The 12622-nt window shown below is 47.5% G+C and overlaps 1 protein-coding gene across 1 annotated transcript in view; it reads left to right on the top strand.

Annotated features, from left to right (window-relative positions):
- LOC126537559 (probable peptidyl-tRNA hydrolase 2) overlaps positions 1-12622 on the top strand; it is a 66531-nt gene that overhangs the window by 13548 nt on the left and 40361 nt on the right. Inside the window, exon 4 of the mRNA XM_050184670.2 lies at positions 410-612. Within this exon, the coding sequence (XP_050040627.1) occupies positions 410-612 (203 nt within the window). The remainder of the gene's footprint in view (positions 1-409; positions 613-12622) is intronic.

Genomic DNA, 12622 nt, shown 5'->3' on the forward strand with positions numbered 1-12622 from the left:
TTTGTAGAAAAAGACTCATTGACGATGGACGCGGGCGGTCAAAAGGTTTAGATTTCACTAGTGTCTATGCCATCTATGCTTTCACGTTTCAGTATTTTCATTATCGTGTAGCCATGTCACGACTCCCCACTCAAGGGTAGGCTATTTGAATTGTGCTAGAGGTATGTGGACTCTTCTATTTTTTTTGCTTAGACTAAGTTTCTTTCTCGACACAAAACGAGCACTGCGAGATTTCTGGAATTGTGTTTTAACAGTCCATGTTGACTTGATATTTGCCTTCAACCCTGTTATGCAGCAGTAAAATAAAGTGAATATGGCGCTGCCTCCTACGGTCTCATTGAAAATGGGTTACGAGCTGACCTCTCCTTTGTTATACAAAGCAGCTCATCTTATGCTCCTTTCCTTTCAGCTCGAGGCCTCAGATGAAAGCGACACAGAAGACGAGGATGCTCCTGAAACTTACAAGATGGTGTTTGCTGTCAACACTGAGCTTGAGATGGGCACAGGAAAAATTGCCGCCCAGGTAGGACATGCTGTCCTTGGCTTGTACAGGCTGCTTCTGCAAGACGAGACGAAGTATGGCAACATGCTCCTGCTGTGGGAGGAATACGGGTGAGCAATATTTTGGTGCATAGTCGTGCCACTGTTGTACATGTAGGGGCAGTGACCGAACGAAACACCGCCTGATGTTGCCCTGGAGGCATTGCAACCGTCTGTGTAGTCTATAAAAAAATTCTATTATGCTGCCGCCCCTCAGTTTCTGTAAAAATAGATTTTACCATGATAGCTTGGATGTATTATCGCTTTGTGTAGTTTGTTGCTGCGTGCTCATGCCCGCACTTGCACACCTTATAATCAACATTTTCGCATGTGCCATTTTCAATTGAGCACTGGGAAAACTGATTTCTGTCTCGTTTCTGAAGGGCCTCTCACCAGGCCTGAACATTTTGAGCTGAGAAGTGCAGTGCATACAATGCGCGCTAATGATTGTGTCTCTTAAGTATTGAATCCCTGCGTGCTGCTGAAAGAGCTTAATTTCAAACGAAACACCGTTAGCGCTCCTCCTTGCGGGCGCTGCATTCCAAACCAGAGAGTGGATGTATTATAGCGCACAGTGCGCCCACATACATGGCAGTGCCGTGACGTTGCTTGTAGTGGCACGTGACTTTGCGAATTATTAAAGCCAACAGCAGTTATTATTTGTTTGATTTGGTGCTTCAGCAGGCCAATTAAAGTTTATAGAGATAGCAAAACCTATAAACTGAATCTCTGCGTGTCCCTGTTTTACTTTATGTCGTAGCAAGAGAGGTGTAGTTTCGTTTCGTCTGCTTGTTCCTTTGTCATGCAGCTCCGCACGCAGAAAGCAAAACTGTTATTTTCTACCGTGTTCCAGCGCGATCATGCTTTTTGATTCGCTTGTGCCTGCCTCAGTGTTCATGTAGCACCTACTTATACCGCTAGTTGGGTGTTCTTGGTGCACAGCGTGCAAAATTATGCACTGCATGAATAGAGACAAACGCAACAGCTCGCGCAAGAGACCGTCAGCGGAAGTGTGCTGCGCAAAAAAAAAAAGAAAAAGAAAGAAAAACACCGGGCCCGTGATGTATGCGTCACACGATCCTCCGGCTCTGGTATAGAAGAACGCTAGGAAGGAATTTCGCTTGCGGAGGCAAGATGGGGTCAAGTGGAGAGAGCATTATGTTGTTGGTGACGCTCGCCTCCTGAAATCATGGGTTTGCGGCACTGAAATATTTATACCTTGGCTATTAATGAACCATTTTGGAAAAGTTCTTGCAGTAGAACACTCCCTAGAAGGCACGTAACAACTTCCAGCGTACATATTGTTATGTGTGAGGAAAACGAAGACCGGTGAACGTGCTTGCAGTCCCGAGTGGGAAAAGAGGAAGAGGACGACGCTGAGTTCATCAACCAGCAGCTGGCCACGGGGCACCGTGGGGCTGTTTGGAGGGCCATTAAAACTTTGAGGGCTGGCCATACCGCGTGGTCATACGCTGGTTGCAAAACCGCGATATATGACCCGGGACACCGCAGGAGTAACACACCGTGAGAGGTTGAAACCTTGGTTGTTCATCGATGAACCGGATATTATCATTTTCCCTTTTGTAGTGGGTTGGTTCGCGGCGTGTTTCACGACGATACATCGGGCGTTGAGAAGGCGTGCGCTGAGCGCGTTGGTCATAGCGCAAAGTCGGAGGGTGTGTTGTCATCCTCGACTGTGAGGCTGTGTTGAACTCTACAGCCGCTGCGCTAACCATCGGTTGCCAAGGGGCCGAATGTGGCGCAGTCATAGCCTCATGTGACGTGTACACGCCATGGTGGGCAGCAGTTGAATGCAACATCTCTTCGCGGCGAGAAAGTTCCTCGCGGGCAATCTGTCGGATGGTCGAAGGAAGGTTTGGCAACCGTCGTAACGTTTGCCAAACGGCCAAACTTCGGCGTAATCCGATGCATCTTGAGCGTTTCAAAAGTTCTGCAATGCCGAATGACGTCGGACACAACTGAAACTCTCCTTTCCAATTAGAAAATTGTACACATCCTCAGCCACTCCTTTCAGCAAATGTCCAACTTAATCTTCCGACATGGGAGCACTGACCACCTTACACAGCTTTAACACTTCTTCAATATTTGTTGTGCATGCCGGACAGGCCGCCATTGGAATATGAACCTGGCAACGTTTAACGCTAGAACGTTATCTAGTGAGGCGAGTCTAGCAGTCCTATCGGAGAAATTAGAGGGCAGTAAATGGGATATAATAGGGCTCAGTGAAGTTAGGAGGCCAAAAGAAGCATATACAGTGCTAAAAAGCGGGTACGTCCTGTGCTACCGGGGCTTAGCAGAGAGACGAGAACTAGGAGTCGGATTCCTGATTAATAAGAACATAGCTGGTAACATACAGGAATTCTATAGCATTAACGAGAGGGTAGCATGTCTTGTTGTGAAACTTAATAAGAGGTACAAAATGAAGGTTGTACAGGTCTACGCTCCTACATCTAGTCATGATGACCAGGAAGTCGAAAGCTTCTATGAAGACGTGGAATCGGCGATGGGTAAAGTCAAAACAAAATACAGTATACTTATGGGCGATTTCAATGCCAGGGTAGGCAAGAAGCAGGCCGGAGACAAGTCAGTGGGGGAATATGGCATAGGCTCTAGGAATAGCAGAGGAGAGTTATTAGTCAGAGTTTGCAGAACAGAATACTATGCGGATAATGAATACCTTTTTCCGCAAGCGGGTTAGCTGAAAGTGGACGTGGAGGAGCCCGAATGGTGAGACTAGAAATGAAATCGACTTCATACTCTGCGCGAACCCTGGCATCATACAAGATGTAGACGTGCTCGGCAAGGTGCGCTGCAGTGACCATAGGATGGTAAGAACTCGAATTAGCCTTGACTTGAGGAGGGAACGGAAGAAACTGGTACATAAGAAGCCAATCAATGAGTTAGCGGTAAGAGGGAAACTAGAGGAATTCCGGATCAAGCTACAGAACAGGTATTCGGCTTTAACCCAGGAAGAGAACCATAGTGTTGAAGCAATGAACGACAATCTTATGGGCATCATTAAGGAGTGCGCAATAGAAGTCGGTGGTAACGCCGTTAAACAGGAAACCAGTAAGCTATCGCAGGAGACGAAAGATCTGATCAAAAAACGCCAATGTATGAAAGCCTCTAACCCTACAGCTAGAATAGAGCTGGCAGAACTTTCTAAGTTAATCAACAAGCGTAAGACAGCGGAAATAAGGAACTATAATATGGATAGAATTGAACAGGCTCTCAGGAATGGAGGAAGCCTAAAAGCAGTAAAGAAGAAACTAGGAATAGGCAAGAATCAGATGTGTGCGTTAAGAGACAAAGCCGGCAATATCGTTACTAATATGGATGAGATAGTTCAAGTGGCTGAAGAGTTTTATAGAGATTTATACAGTACCAGTAACACCCATGACGATAAGGTGAGAGAGAATAGGCTAGAGGAACTTGAAATCCCACAAGTAACACCGGAAGAGGTAAAGAACGCCTTGGGAGCTATGCAAAGGGGGAAGGCAGCTGGGGAGGATCAAGTAACAGCAGATTTGTTGAAGGATGGTGGGAACACTGTCCTAGAATGATTGGCCGCCCTATATACATAATGCCTCATGACCTCAAACGTATCGGAATCTTGGAAGAACGCTAACATAATCCTAATCCATAAGAAAGGGGACGTCAAAGACTTGAAAAATTATAGACCGATCAGCTTACTGTCCGTTGCCTACAAAGTATTTACTAAGGTAATCGCAAATAGAATCAGGAATACCTTAGATTTCTGTCAACCAAAGGACCAGGTAGGATTCCGTAAAGGCTACTCAACAATAGACCATATTCACACTATCAATCAGGTGATAGAGAAATGTGCGGAATATAACCAACCCTTATATATAGCCTTCATTGATTACGAAAAAGCATTCGATTCAGTCGAAACCTCAGCAGTCATGAAGGCACTACGGAATGAGGGTGTAGATGAGCCATATGTAAAGATACTGGAAGATATCTATAGCGGTTCCACAGCCACCGTAATCCTCCACAAAGAAAGCAACAAAATCCCAATAAAGAAAGGCGTCAGACAGGGAGATACGATATCTCCAATGCTATTCACAGCATGTTTACAGGAGGTATTCAGAGACCTGGAGTGGGAAGAATTGGGGATAAAAGTTGATGAAGAATACCTTAGCAACTTGCGATTCACTGATGATATTGCCTTGCTTAGTAACTCAGGAGACCAATTGCAATGCATGCTCACTGAGCTGGAGAGGCAAAGCAGAAGGGTGGGTCTGAAAATTAATCTACAGAAAACTAAAGTAATGTTTAACAGTCTCAGGAGAGAACAGCAGTTTACGATAGGTAGCGAGGCACTGGAAGTGGTAAGGGAATACATCTACTTAGGGCAGGTAGTGACCACGGACCCGGATCATGAGACTGAAATAACCAGAAGAATAAGAATGGGCTGGGGTGCGTTTGGCAGGCATTCTCAAATCATGAACAGCAGGTTGCCGCTATCCGTCAAGAGGAAAGTGTATAACAGCTGTGTCTTACCAGTACTCACGTACGGGGCAGAAACCTGGAGGCTTACGAAAAGGGTTCTGCTGAAATTGAGGACGACGCAACGAGCTATGGAAAGAAGAATGATAGGTGTAACGTTAAGGGATAAGAAAAGAGCAGATTGGGTGAGGGAACAAACGCGGGTAAATGACATCTTAGTTGAAATCAAGAAAAAGAAATGGGCATGGGCCGGACATGTAATGAGGAGGGAAGATAACCGATGGTCATTAAGGGTTAGGGACTGGATTCCAAGGGAAGGGAAGCGTAGCAGTGGGCGGCAGAAAGTTAGGTGGGCGGATGACATTAAGACGTTTGCAGGGACAACATGGCCACAATTAGTACATGGCCGGGGTAGCTGGAGAAGTATGGGAGAGGCCTTTGCCCTGCAGTGGGCGTAACTAGGCTGATGATGATGATGATGTCTCACCTGGTAGCTGCGCCCGCTGCGACAGTGTCTGCTCCGCACGCTTCATTTTGGCGACTGAGTCCCCAAAGCAAGCCTTTAATTCATCAACAAAAAGTTCCCACGTCGTAAGCGCGTCCTCGTGGTTCTCGTACCACACGAGTGTGGTATCGGTCACGGAGAACGCCATACTGGTGAGCTGAGTGGTTGCGTCCCACCCTTTGGACTAGCTCACTCGTTTGTAGTGGACGAGCCACTCGTCGGCATCTTCCTCTGCTTTGCCTCCGAAGGTGGGTGGAACTCAGTAGTATGGCTGTGGACAGGCTAGGTGCTGCCCTCGGACCGGCTCTTTCTTCTGGCATGTCGAAGACTGTCATGGCTATGGCGGGAGGCTGGCAAGTTGACAGCTTCGACGAAGCTACAGTAGAGACGGTTCCATTGTTGTGAGCGCTACCCCGGCACCTCCACCACTTTGTTACGTGTGAAGGAGACAGTTTGTCACCCTTACGGATGAAGGGGGCCGTTTACTTTAGGTTGCGAAGGTGAGCGCAAGAGTGACCAGCTGGTTGATGAACTCAGCGTCGTCCTCTTCCTCTTTTCCCACTTGGGACCGCAAGTACGTTCGCTGGTCTTCGTTTTCCTCTCGCGTAACACTATAACCAAAATTTGCTATGTGACCTGGCCATTTAACACTCAAAGCACCACCGAAATATGCTCCCCCGCATGGCTCTCCTGGAGGCATGCGATTACATTGTTTACAGGCGGGCGCTCACAAACTGGTGATACTGCCAGGCATGTGTCTCTTTCTGTGAGGCGCATGAGGAGTGATAGAATCTAGTCTAGCGATCGAGCATTTAATTACTGCACGTTTCTCATTTGCTTTGATTTTCTGATGGGTGTAGGCCACTTAGCTTGCTTGCGGGTGCTCACATGGCATGTTTTGCTTTTACTATGGTCAAGCATCCCTGGAGACGTAGTCTTTAATGATCCACATCATTTTACTTTTATTCTTCTGCCCTTCGTCATTGGTTTGCACGTAGATCAGAGGCCACCGCACCGCTGTCATTCGTGGGATGGCACCCACGGCGCAACACAATAAATATAGAAAATGAAGTGGAACATTTCACTGTACGACCATAGTTGTGTCAAACCTACTTAAAACATAAAAATACGTTATGTGAATTAAACAACATTGTCACATTTTCTTATTGCAGATTTCAATTCCTCACAGCGCTTATTTCGAGAAAAAACAAGCATATGTTTTTTTAGGTGACACTAAAGTGACAAACATTTTCTTTTTATGTATGCAGTTTAATACATGGGTTATCGTAGAACACACGGATAAACTATCATAATTATTTTGTTTATGTGATTTTGACGTCTCCACTTACCAAAATCACCATGGCTTACTTGGGAGCATCCCCATTAGATTCAATGGCAGTTGGGCAAGGTAGCATGACGTAATGGATCGAAGTGCACCGGTTTTGCGCTATCTAGGAGGCGTTGGCCAAGTGTCTCCATGCGCTTGCTTGCCCGCAAGGCGTTCATAACACCGATTGGACGTAACAAGCCGCAGCTGTCAGCGTTCGAGAATGACATTGCTATAACAGCTGCAAAGAGGGGCCCTGGGCAACAAGCGATATGCAAGCTCCGACAAGGAATCGCTTCGGTGGCCCCAAAAGGGACCTTTTAAAAAATGCAAAAAGATTTCCGTGGCAGCCTGCCAGCTTGAAAAATCCAGAAGAAACGCTGGGGTGAGATCGCCACAAGCATCTCACCACCTGCATACTTCTCATTGGCTTGCACGGGAAAACACCATGTCCATCGGCCTTGCTTGTTTTACGCAAAGCTAGCTGACATCCCAGATCTATAGCAGTGCACTTTCTTTTCACCGGCAACGTCGTGCATTGTCGATGATCAGCGGGCAGATCAGCCGTCTTTTGTTTCGGCATTGAGTCAAACAAGGTGGAGAAACCACGCGGCCAGGGACGACTTCGATGCAACCAACAAAGACGAGCACAAGCGGCTCAATCCGTTGGCAAAACTGTGCAGAACGAGGGGCCAGCGAGCAATCTGGGAGCAGTGCAGTTGGCACAGTCCATTAGTGTTTGGAGGGTAGCGTAGCATAGAACTATGGGCGAAGCCCATTCGTATTCGGAGGGGTGGAAGGGTGATGGGAGAGAGATGCGTGAGGCTTGTGATGCAGAGAAGGCTGGAAAATGAGCACGCGGCAGCTGTTGGGGCGGTAGGCCATCATGCAGCGGCTCAAGTTTCTTTTCCTTTTTTCTTTTCAAGGATTTCACATTTCATTACCTTTTGGCACGGACACCCAGTAGCCAGACTTCATTGTTACAAATGATAATGCGGCATGGGGGCATTGTAGTAAGTGGGTTATTTCACCATAGAAAACATACAAAAGTTGACAGTGCTGCAGCTTCCCATTGTTATAATCGATATTGGGGGCGAGCTCCACCACTGGATAAGCTAGCGTCACCGTCGGAGTGACGTGGCATGAGGGATCATGCGGACACAGCGGCCGCGTTGGCTGCTTCGGAAGCACCGAAGCGAGCTGAAAACGAAAGTTTAAAGTCCCACCTGTGCTGCGGTTCTGATTAAGTGGTGAGGATTTACCGCCTTGGGTGTCTGCTTGACAGCATTTGAAAGTACTATAATAGGTAGTGGCTGCCTTTGGAGGCGTTCAGCTTGGTAGGCTACTGCTCGGTGCCGCAGTGCCGGACGTACACAACGGAGCCCGGTGTCAGCCTTATTCACTCGTAGCCACAGGACAAGGAGCTGCATGAAGCTTGGTTCGCAAAACTTAGAACCGGCAGACAGCCATCGGCTATAACTCGGGTGTGCAGCAAGCACAGATGCGAGGAAGATTTCTGCTACGGCACCGGGATTGCGAGATGTTCGGAGAGTAGCAGAAAATGTGCACTGAGACGCTCGCCCGCTGCCCGGCTAATGTCATGACGGTTTGGTCTACGAACTTGATCCTAGATACTGGCATGTTCACTGGAACGGAAAGGGAGCAGTAAGTCTCACATTAAAAAGATGCATGGCATATGGTCATGTTTGTGTTATGAATTAATGCACTGGATTACGAAAAAGAAGCAGAGGGAAGTCGCACGCTGAGAAGACCAATAAACATACAGTGCGACGCAACTTGAGAAATAATATTGAAATGTCCCAGAATTTAGAAGACAAAAAAAGATTGAATCGTCGCAGCGGCACATCACTGTCGCCGTAGGCATCAAAGACTGGGTAACGAAATTATTTTTGAACAGTTCTGATAGCATCCATGCAATAGTGTTTGCTTGTGTACTGTCAAATGCTCATATGCTGCGGCATAAAGCTCACGGCACAGTGTGAAAATGCGCTCACAGCAAAAGCAAAGCATTGTGTGCGGACATGCATGCAGACTCGCAGTCGGTCACTGTGAACCCGTGTGATCGCTGCATTGAGGCTTTATTCTGTTATGCTCCATTTGGTTATGCAGACAGCCCACTATGAGAAGATATTTCTCTCAGCGTTGCCTACCTTTCACACAAGAAGCCGGTTGGGTTTGGGAGACTCCATCGCGGCGACCGCGCACAGTGGCGTTCACTGCACGTATTCGCTAAAGAGATTGCGCCTGTAAACGATTCTGTGCTTTCAATTTGCCCAGGATTATTATATCGACAGCCAAAGCTTCCTTCGTTTTGAGAATGCTCACAAAGATGTCCAGGAGGGCTGCCGCATGGTATCTTTATTGAGCTCCATAAGCGAAACCTATGAGGAGCAAGCCACGTGATCCCTCATACTACGCAAGGGAGGCGCTTCCGACAGATGGCGACTCTGTAAGTCCTCGTCCCCAATATTAAAACCGGTATCGTTATAGGAGGGTTCGACTGCTACCAGGGGCCGTATTCTGTAGCGGTTCGCTTTGGAACCGGTTCGGTCTGGCTGTTGCCATTGGTCGGCGCTTCGTTGTCGTCATCCCTGGTGGGCGGGACGACAAATTTTGTTGACGTCACACAGGTTGTCAATTATCTGGAAAGGAACCGGTACCTTGCTACGAGAGGAACCGCAGAGAAGTGGTTCGCTCGAGAGTCGCGCGCGGTGGTGAGCATGATGTCGAGGGTTGCTAGGGCAACCGTGGCTGCTGGCTAGTCTCGCGCCAGCTGACGAGCCGGCACCTAGACGAGACAAGACAGAGACGGTAATGGCAGCTCCTTTGGTTGTGCTAGGTTGTGATGCTGGCGAGCGGCGAAAGACAACGATGCGACGAGAGGCAACGACGCGACGCGTTCGGCATGGCCGAAGAAGAGTTTCGAAGGCATTTTAGGCTCTCAAAAGACATAGTGCGACATCTTTGCGATGAGCTGGAAGAACATTTCGGACCTCAAAGATTTCGTGGTGTCGACACTACGATGAAAGTGCTGTGCGCGCTGCGGTTTTTTGCCACCGGGAGCTTTCAACAGTGCGTCGGGAATGAAGAAGCGATTGCACTATCGCAGCCTTTGGTCAGCCGGATCATTACAGCCGTCACCAAGGCCATTATGGTTGTGGGCAAAGAAAAGGGATGGGTTAGATTCCCATCCACGGCGCAAAAGAAAGCCGCCGTCAGCCGCTGGCCCAACATACACGACGCCTTTGCTAGGCAGGGGTGCTCCTCGACAAATGAAACGAGTATTTTACGCTGCCTCGCTGAAACATGAGGACCCAGCCGCCTGTCCTTGTGCGACGACATCATTTCGATTTCGGCGCGCGAACAAGTTTAAAACGTAAACAAAGCGAGGCAAGTTGTTTGCATAACGTATGGCACACCACCTAGTGACTAAATAAGAAACAACACAAATAAAATTACAACTCCCAGTAGCTGTCTGCGCCGCAAACTCACATTTATTACTGGAAATTATATTTGCTAGTGTTCTATACAAACCAATGTTTTTTTTATCAAACCAGCAACATCCTTCAATTGCTATACCGTCCCTCAAGTACAACGAAAATGATGACGTGATCTTCCGGCAGACCGCCGCTCGTTGATTGGTTCCCCTCACACCGCCCCGTTCCACTCTTTCTCCGAGTGACGTAATCCAGACGTAACAGCCAGACCGAACCGGTTCCAAAGCGAACCGCTACAGAATACGGCCCCAGGATGCCGTACTACAGGGGCGACGCCAGCATGGTGTTTGAGTAGAAGTAGTCAGTGCCAGCTTTCTTGCCGCCAACACTGCCGAAAATAAACTCCCTTTCAGCACCGGACTTGTTAGTCGCTCGTTTATTGTTCACAGAGGTGCGCATACGAAGGATATGGCCGCGCATGTGTTTCCCCTTTTTTTTTTTGGAGACTCGCGAAAACTAATTGCCTCTGGTTGGCAATAAGATGAAGGATTAGTGGAAGTTTGTCACGCGTTTAGCTTTTTTGACGGGCACACAACCGCACAGTTTTCTTGGTGTGCTCACCTACGCAGTTCGATTACGCTATGGATGTAAATATTTGTGTAAGAGCAAGAACATTTGAGACTTGCAAAATATTATCATGTGCACATTTTCTAAGCCTTGAACTATGTGTATAACAATGCATGAGATTTTTAATTCTTATAAGTTTAGTTCCTTTTTTGTTGTTGTTATTCATGAATAAAGAGTGCATATATACCAATGCCAAATATTTTTTTCTCACTTTAAGGTCACCCTAGAAAAATTACGGTAAACTTTTTTTCGAGATAGGTCTCTCTGAAGAATTTAAATCTGCAATAACAAGAAATTGACGCTGGCCGGTCGCATATGGCAAAAAACTCGACTCTGAAAGGGTTAAAATAACCTAGAGCTAAATTTCAATGCTCTGAACAAAGTCGATAAGATCTGCAATTTACTTCATCATATCAAAATTTTGCTGCAGTATGTTTAACACTTTCCTGTCCGCGCCTATGCCCATCGACATTATGTTGTCGATGGTTTTAACGTAGATTTTCTCCCATTCGGAGCGCTTATGGACAGCTTGCACCATCCAGCGCATAAAAGGACAACTATTTTTCAAGTTTCGCTTTTGTGTTTGCTTTTTTTGGCTGCGGGAGGGATTTTTAAAATGCCTTTTAATCGCGCTTCACGAGCGCGCATTGTTTCGGATATGGCGTCGACGTCGCGCGCAGCTGCTCCTCGGAAACGGCGAGTTTCGACGGATTCCGATGAGTCTGCATCAGAATTTTGTGATGGTGGTAGCAGCAGAGACTCAGGAGATGATTTTTACTGATCCGATTTCAGCACGGATGGTGAAAGTGCGTCAAGTAGCCCCGGAACGTCGACAGGTATCCGCCGGTAAGTTCCGTTTTCCACTCCGAGCCATTTTATCGCGGCCACAATCAGATCTAAAGACATGCGGCGTGTTCTAAAGGCTACGGTTCTTATCTGCAGGGTATCAACGTCGTTTGGGCAGGACCACTTGTCAGCAGCGGCACAAAGAGTGCAGTTTTGTGCGAGAAGACGGCCGGGAGTTGAGCTCGGCATTGCGCTCCGCAGTGCCGCACGGCGCTTTGCAAGAGCCGTCCACTTCTTTGCGCTGTTCTTCACGGCGGAAATAATCACCGAGACATGCAACATGACTAATAAATATGCGTGGATGCATATTTTGGAGAAGCAGTCATACAGTGAGAGAGACGGATCTTGGAAAGAAGTGACTCCCGATGTGATGCAGAAGTTTGTCGGACTTCTCATTTACATGGGTATTGTACAAGTGCCGCGCTTGCACTGCTACTGGAACACGCGGAAATTATTTTCTGGTCTTCTTCCGCCTTCGGTAATGCCAAGAAATCGATTCAAAGCGCTGCTTGCATTCCTGAGTGTGTCAGACCCTGAAAAGACAACTGCCGCATCCCATGGCAAACTGCATCACGTAGCTTCGCTGCTGAAGCACATCAACGCCTCATCCGCCCAATTTTTCCAACCTGATCGGAGCCTCTCTGTTGACGAGAGGATGGTAAAGTCCAAAGGCAGATCCGGAATTAGACAGTACATGCGGGACAAAGTTGTCAAATGGGGATATAAATTGTGGGTTTTGGCGGACTCCAAATCTGGTTACACTGTTCAGTTCAGTGTATACACAGGAAAGCGTGAAGCACCAAGCGCACGTGGGCTGGCATTCGATGT

Source organism: Dermacentor andersoni, chromosome 4, assembly GCF_023375885.2.
Source record: "Dermacentor andersoni chromosome 4, qqDerAnde1_hic_scaffold, whole genome shotgun sequence".
Lineage (NCBI taxonomy): Eukaryota > Metazoa > Arthropoda > Arachnida > Ixodida > Ixodidae > Dermacentor > Dermacentor andersoni.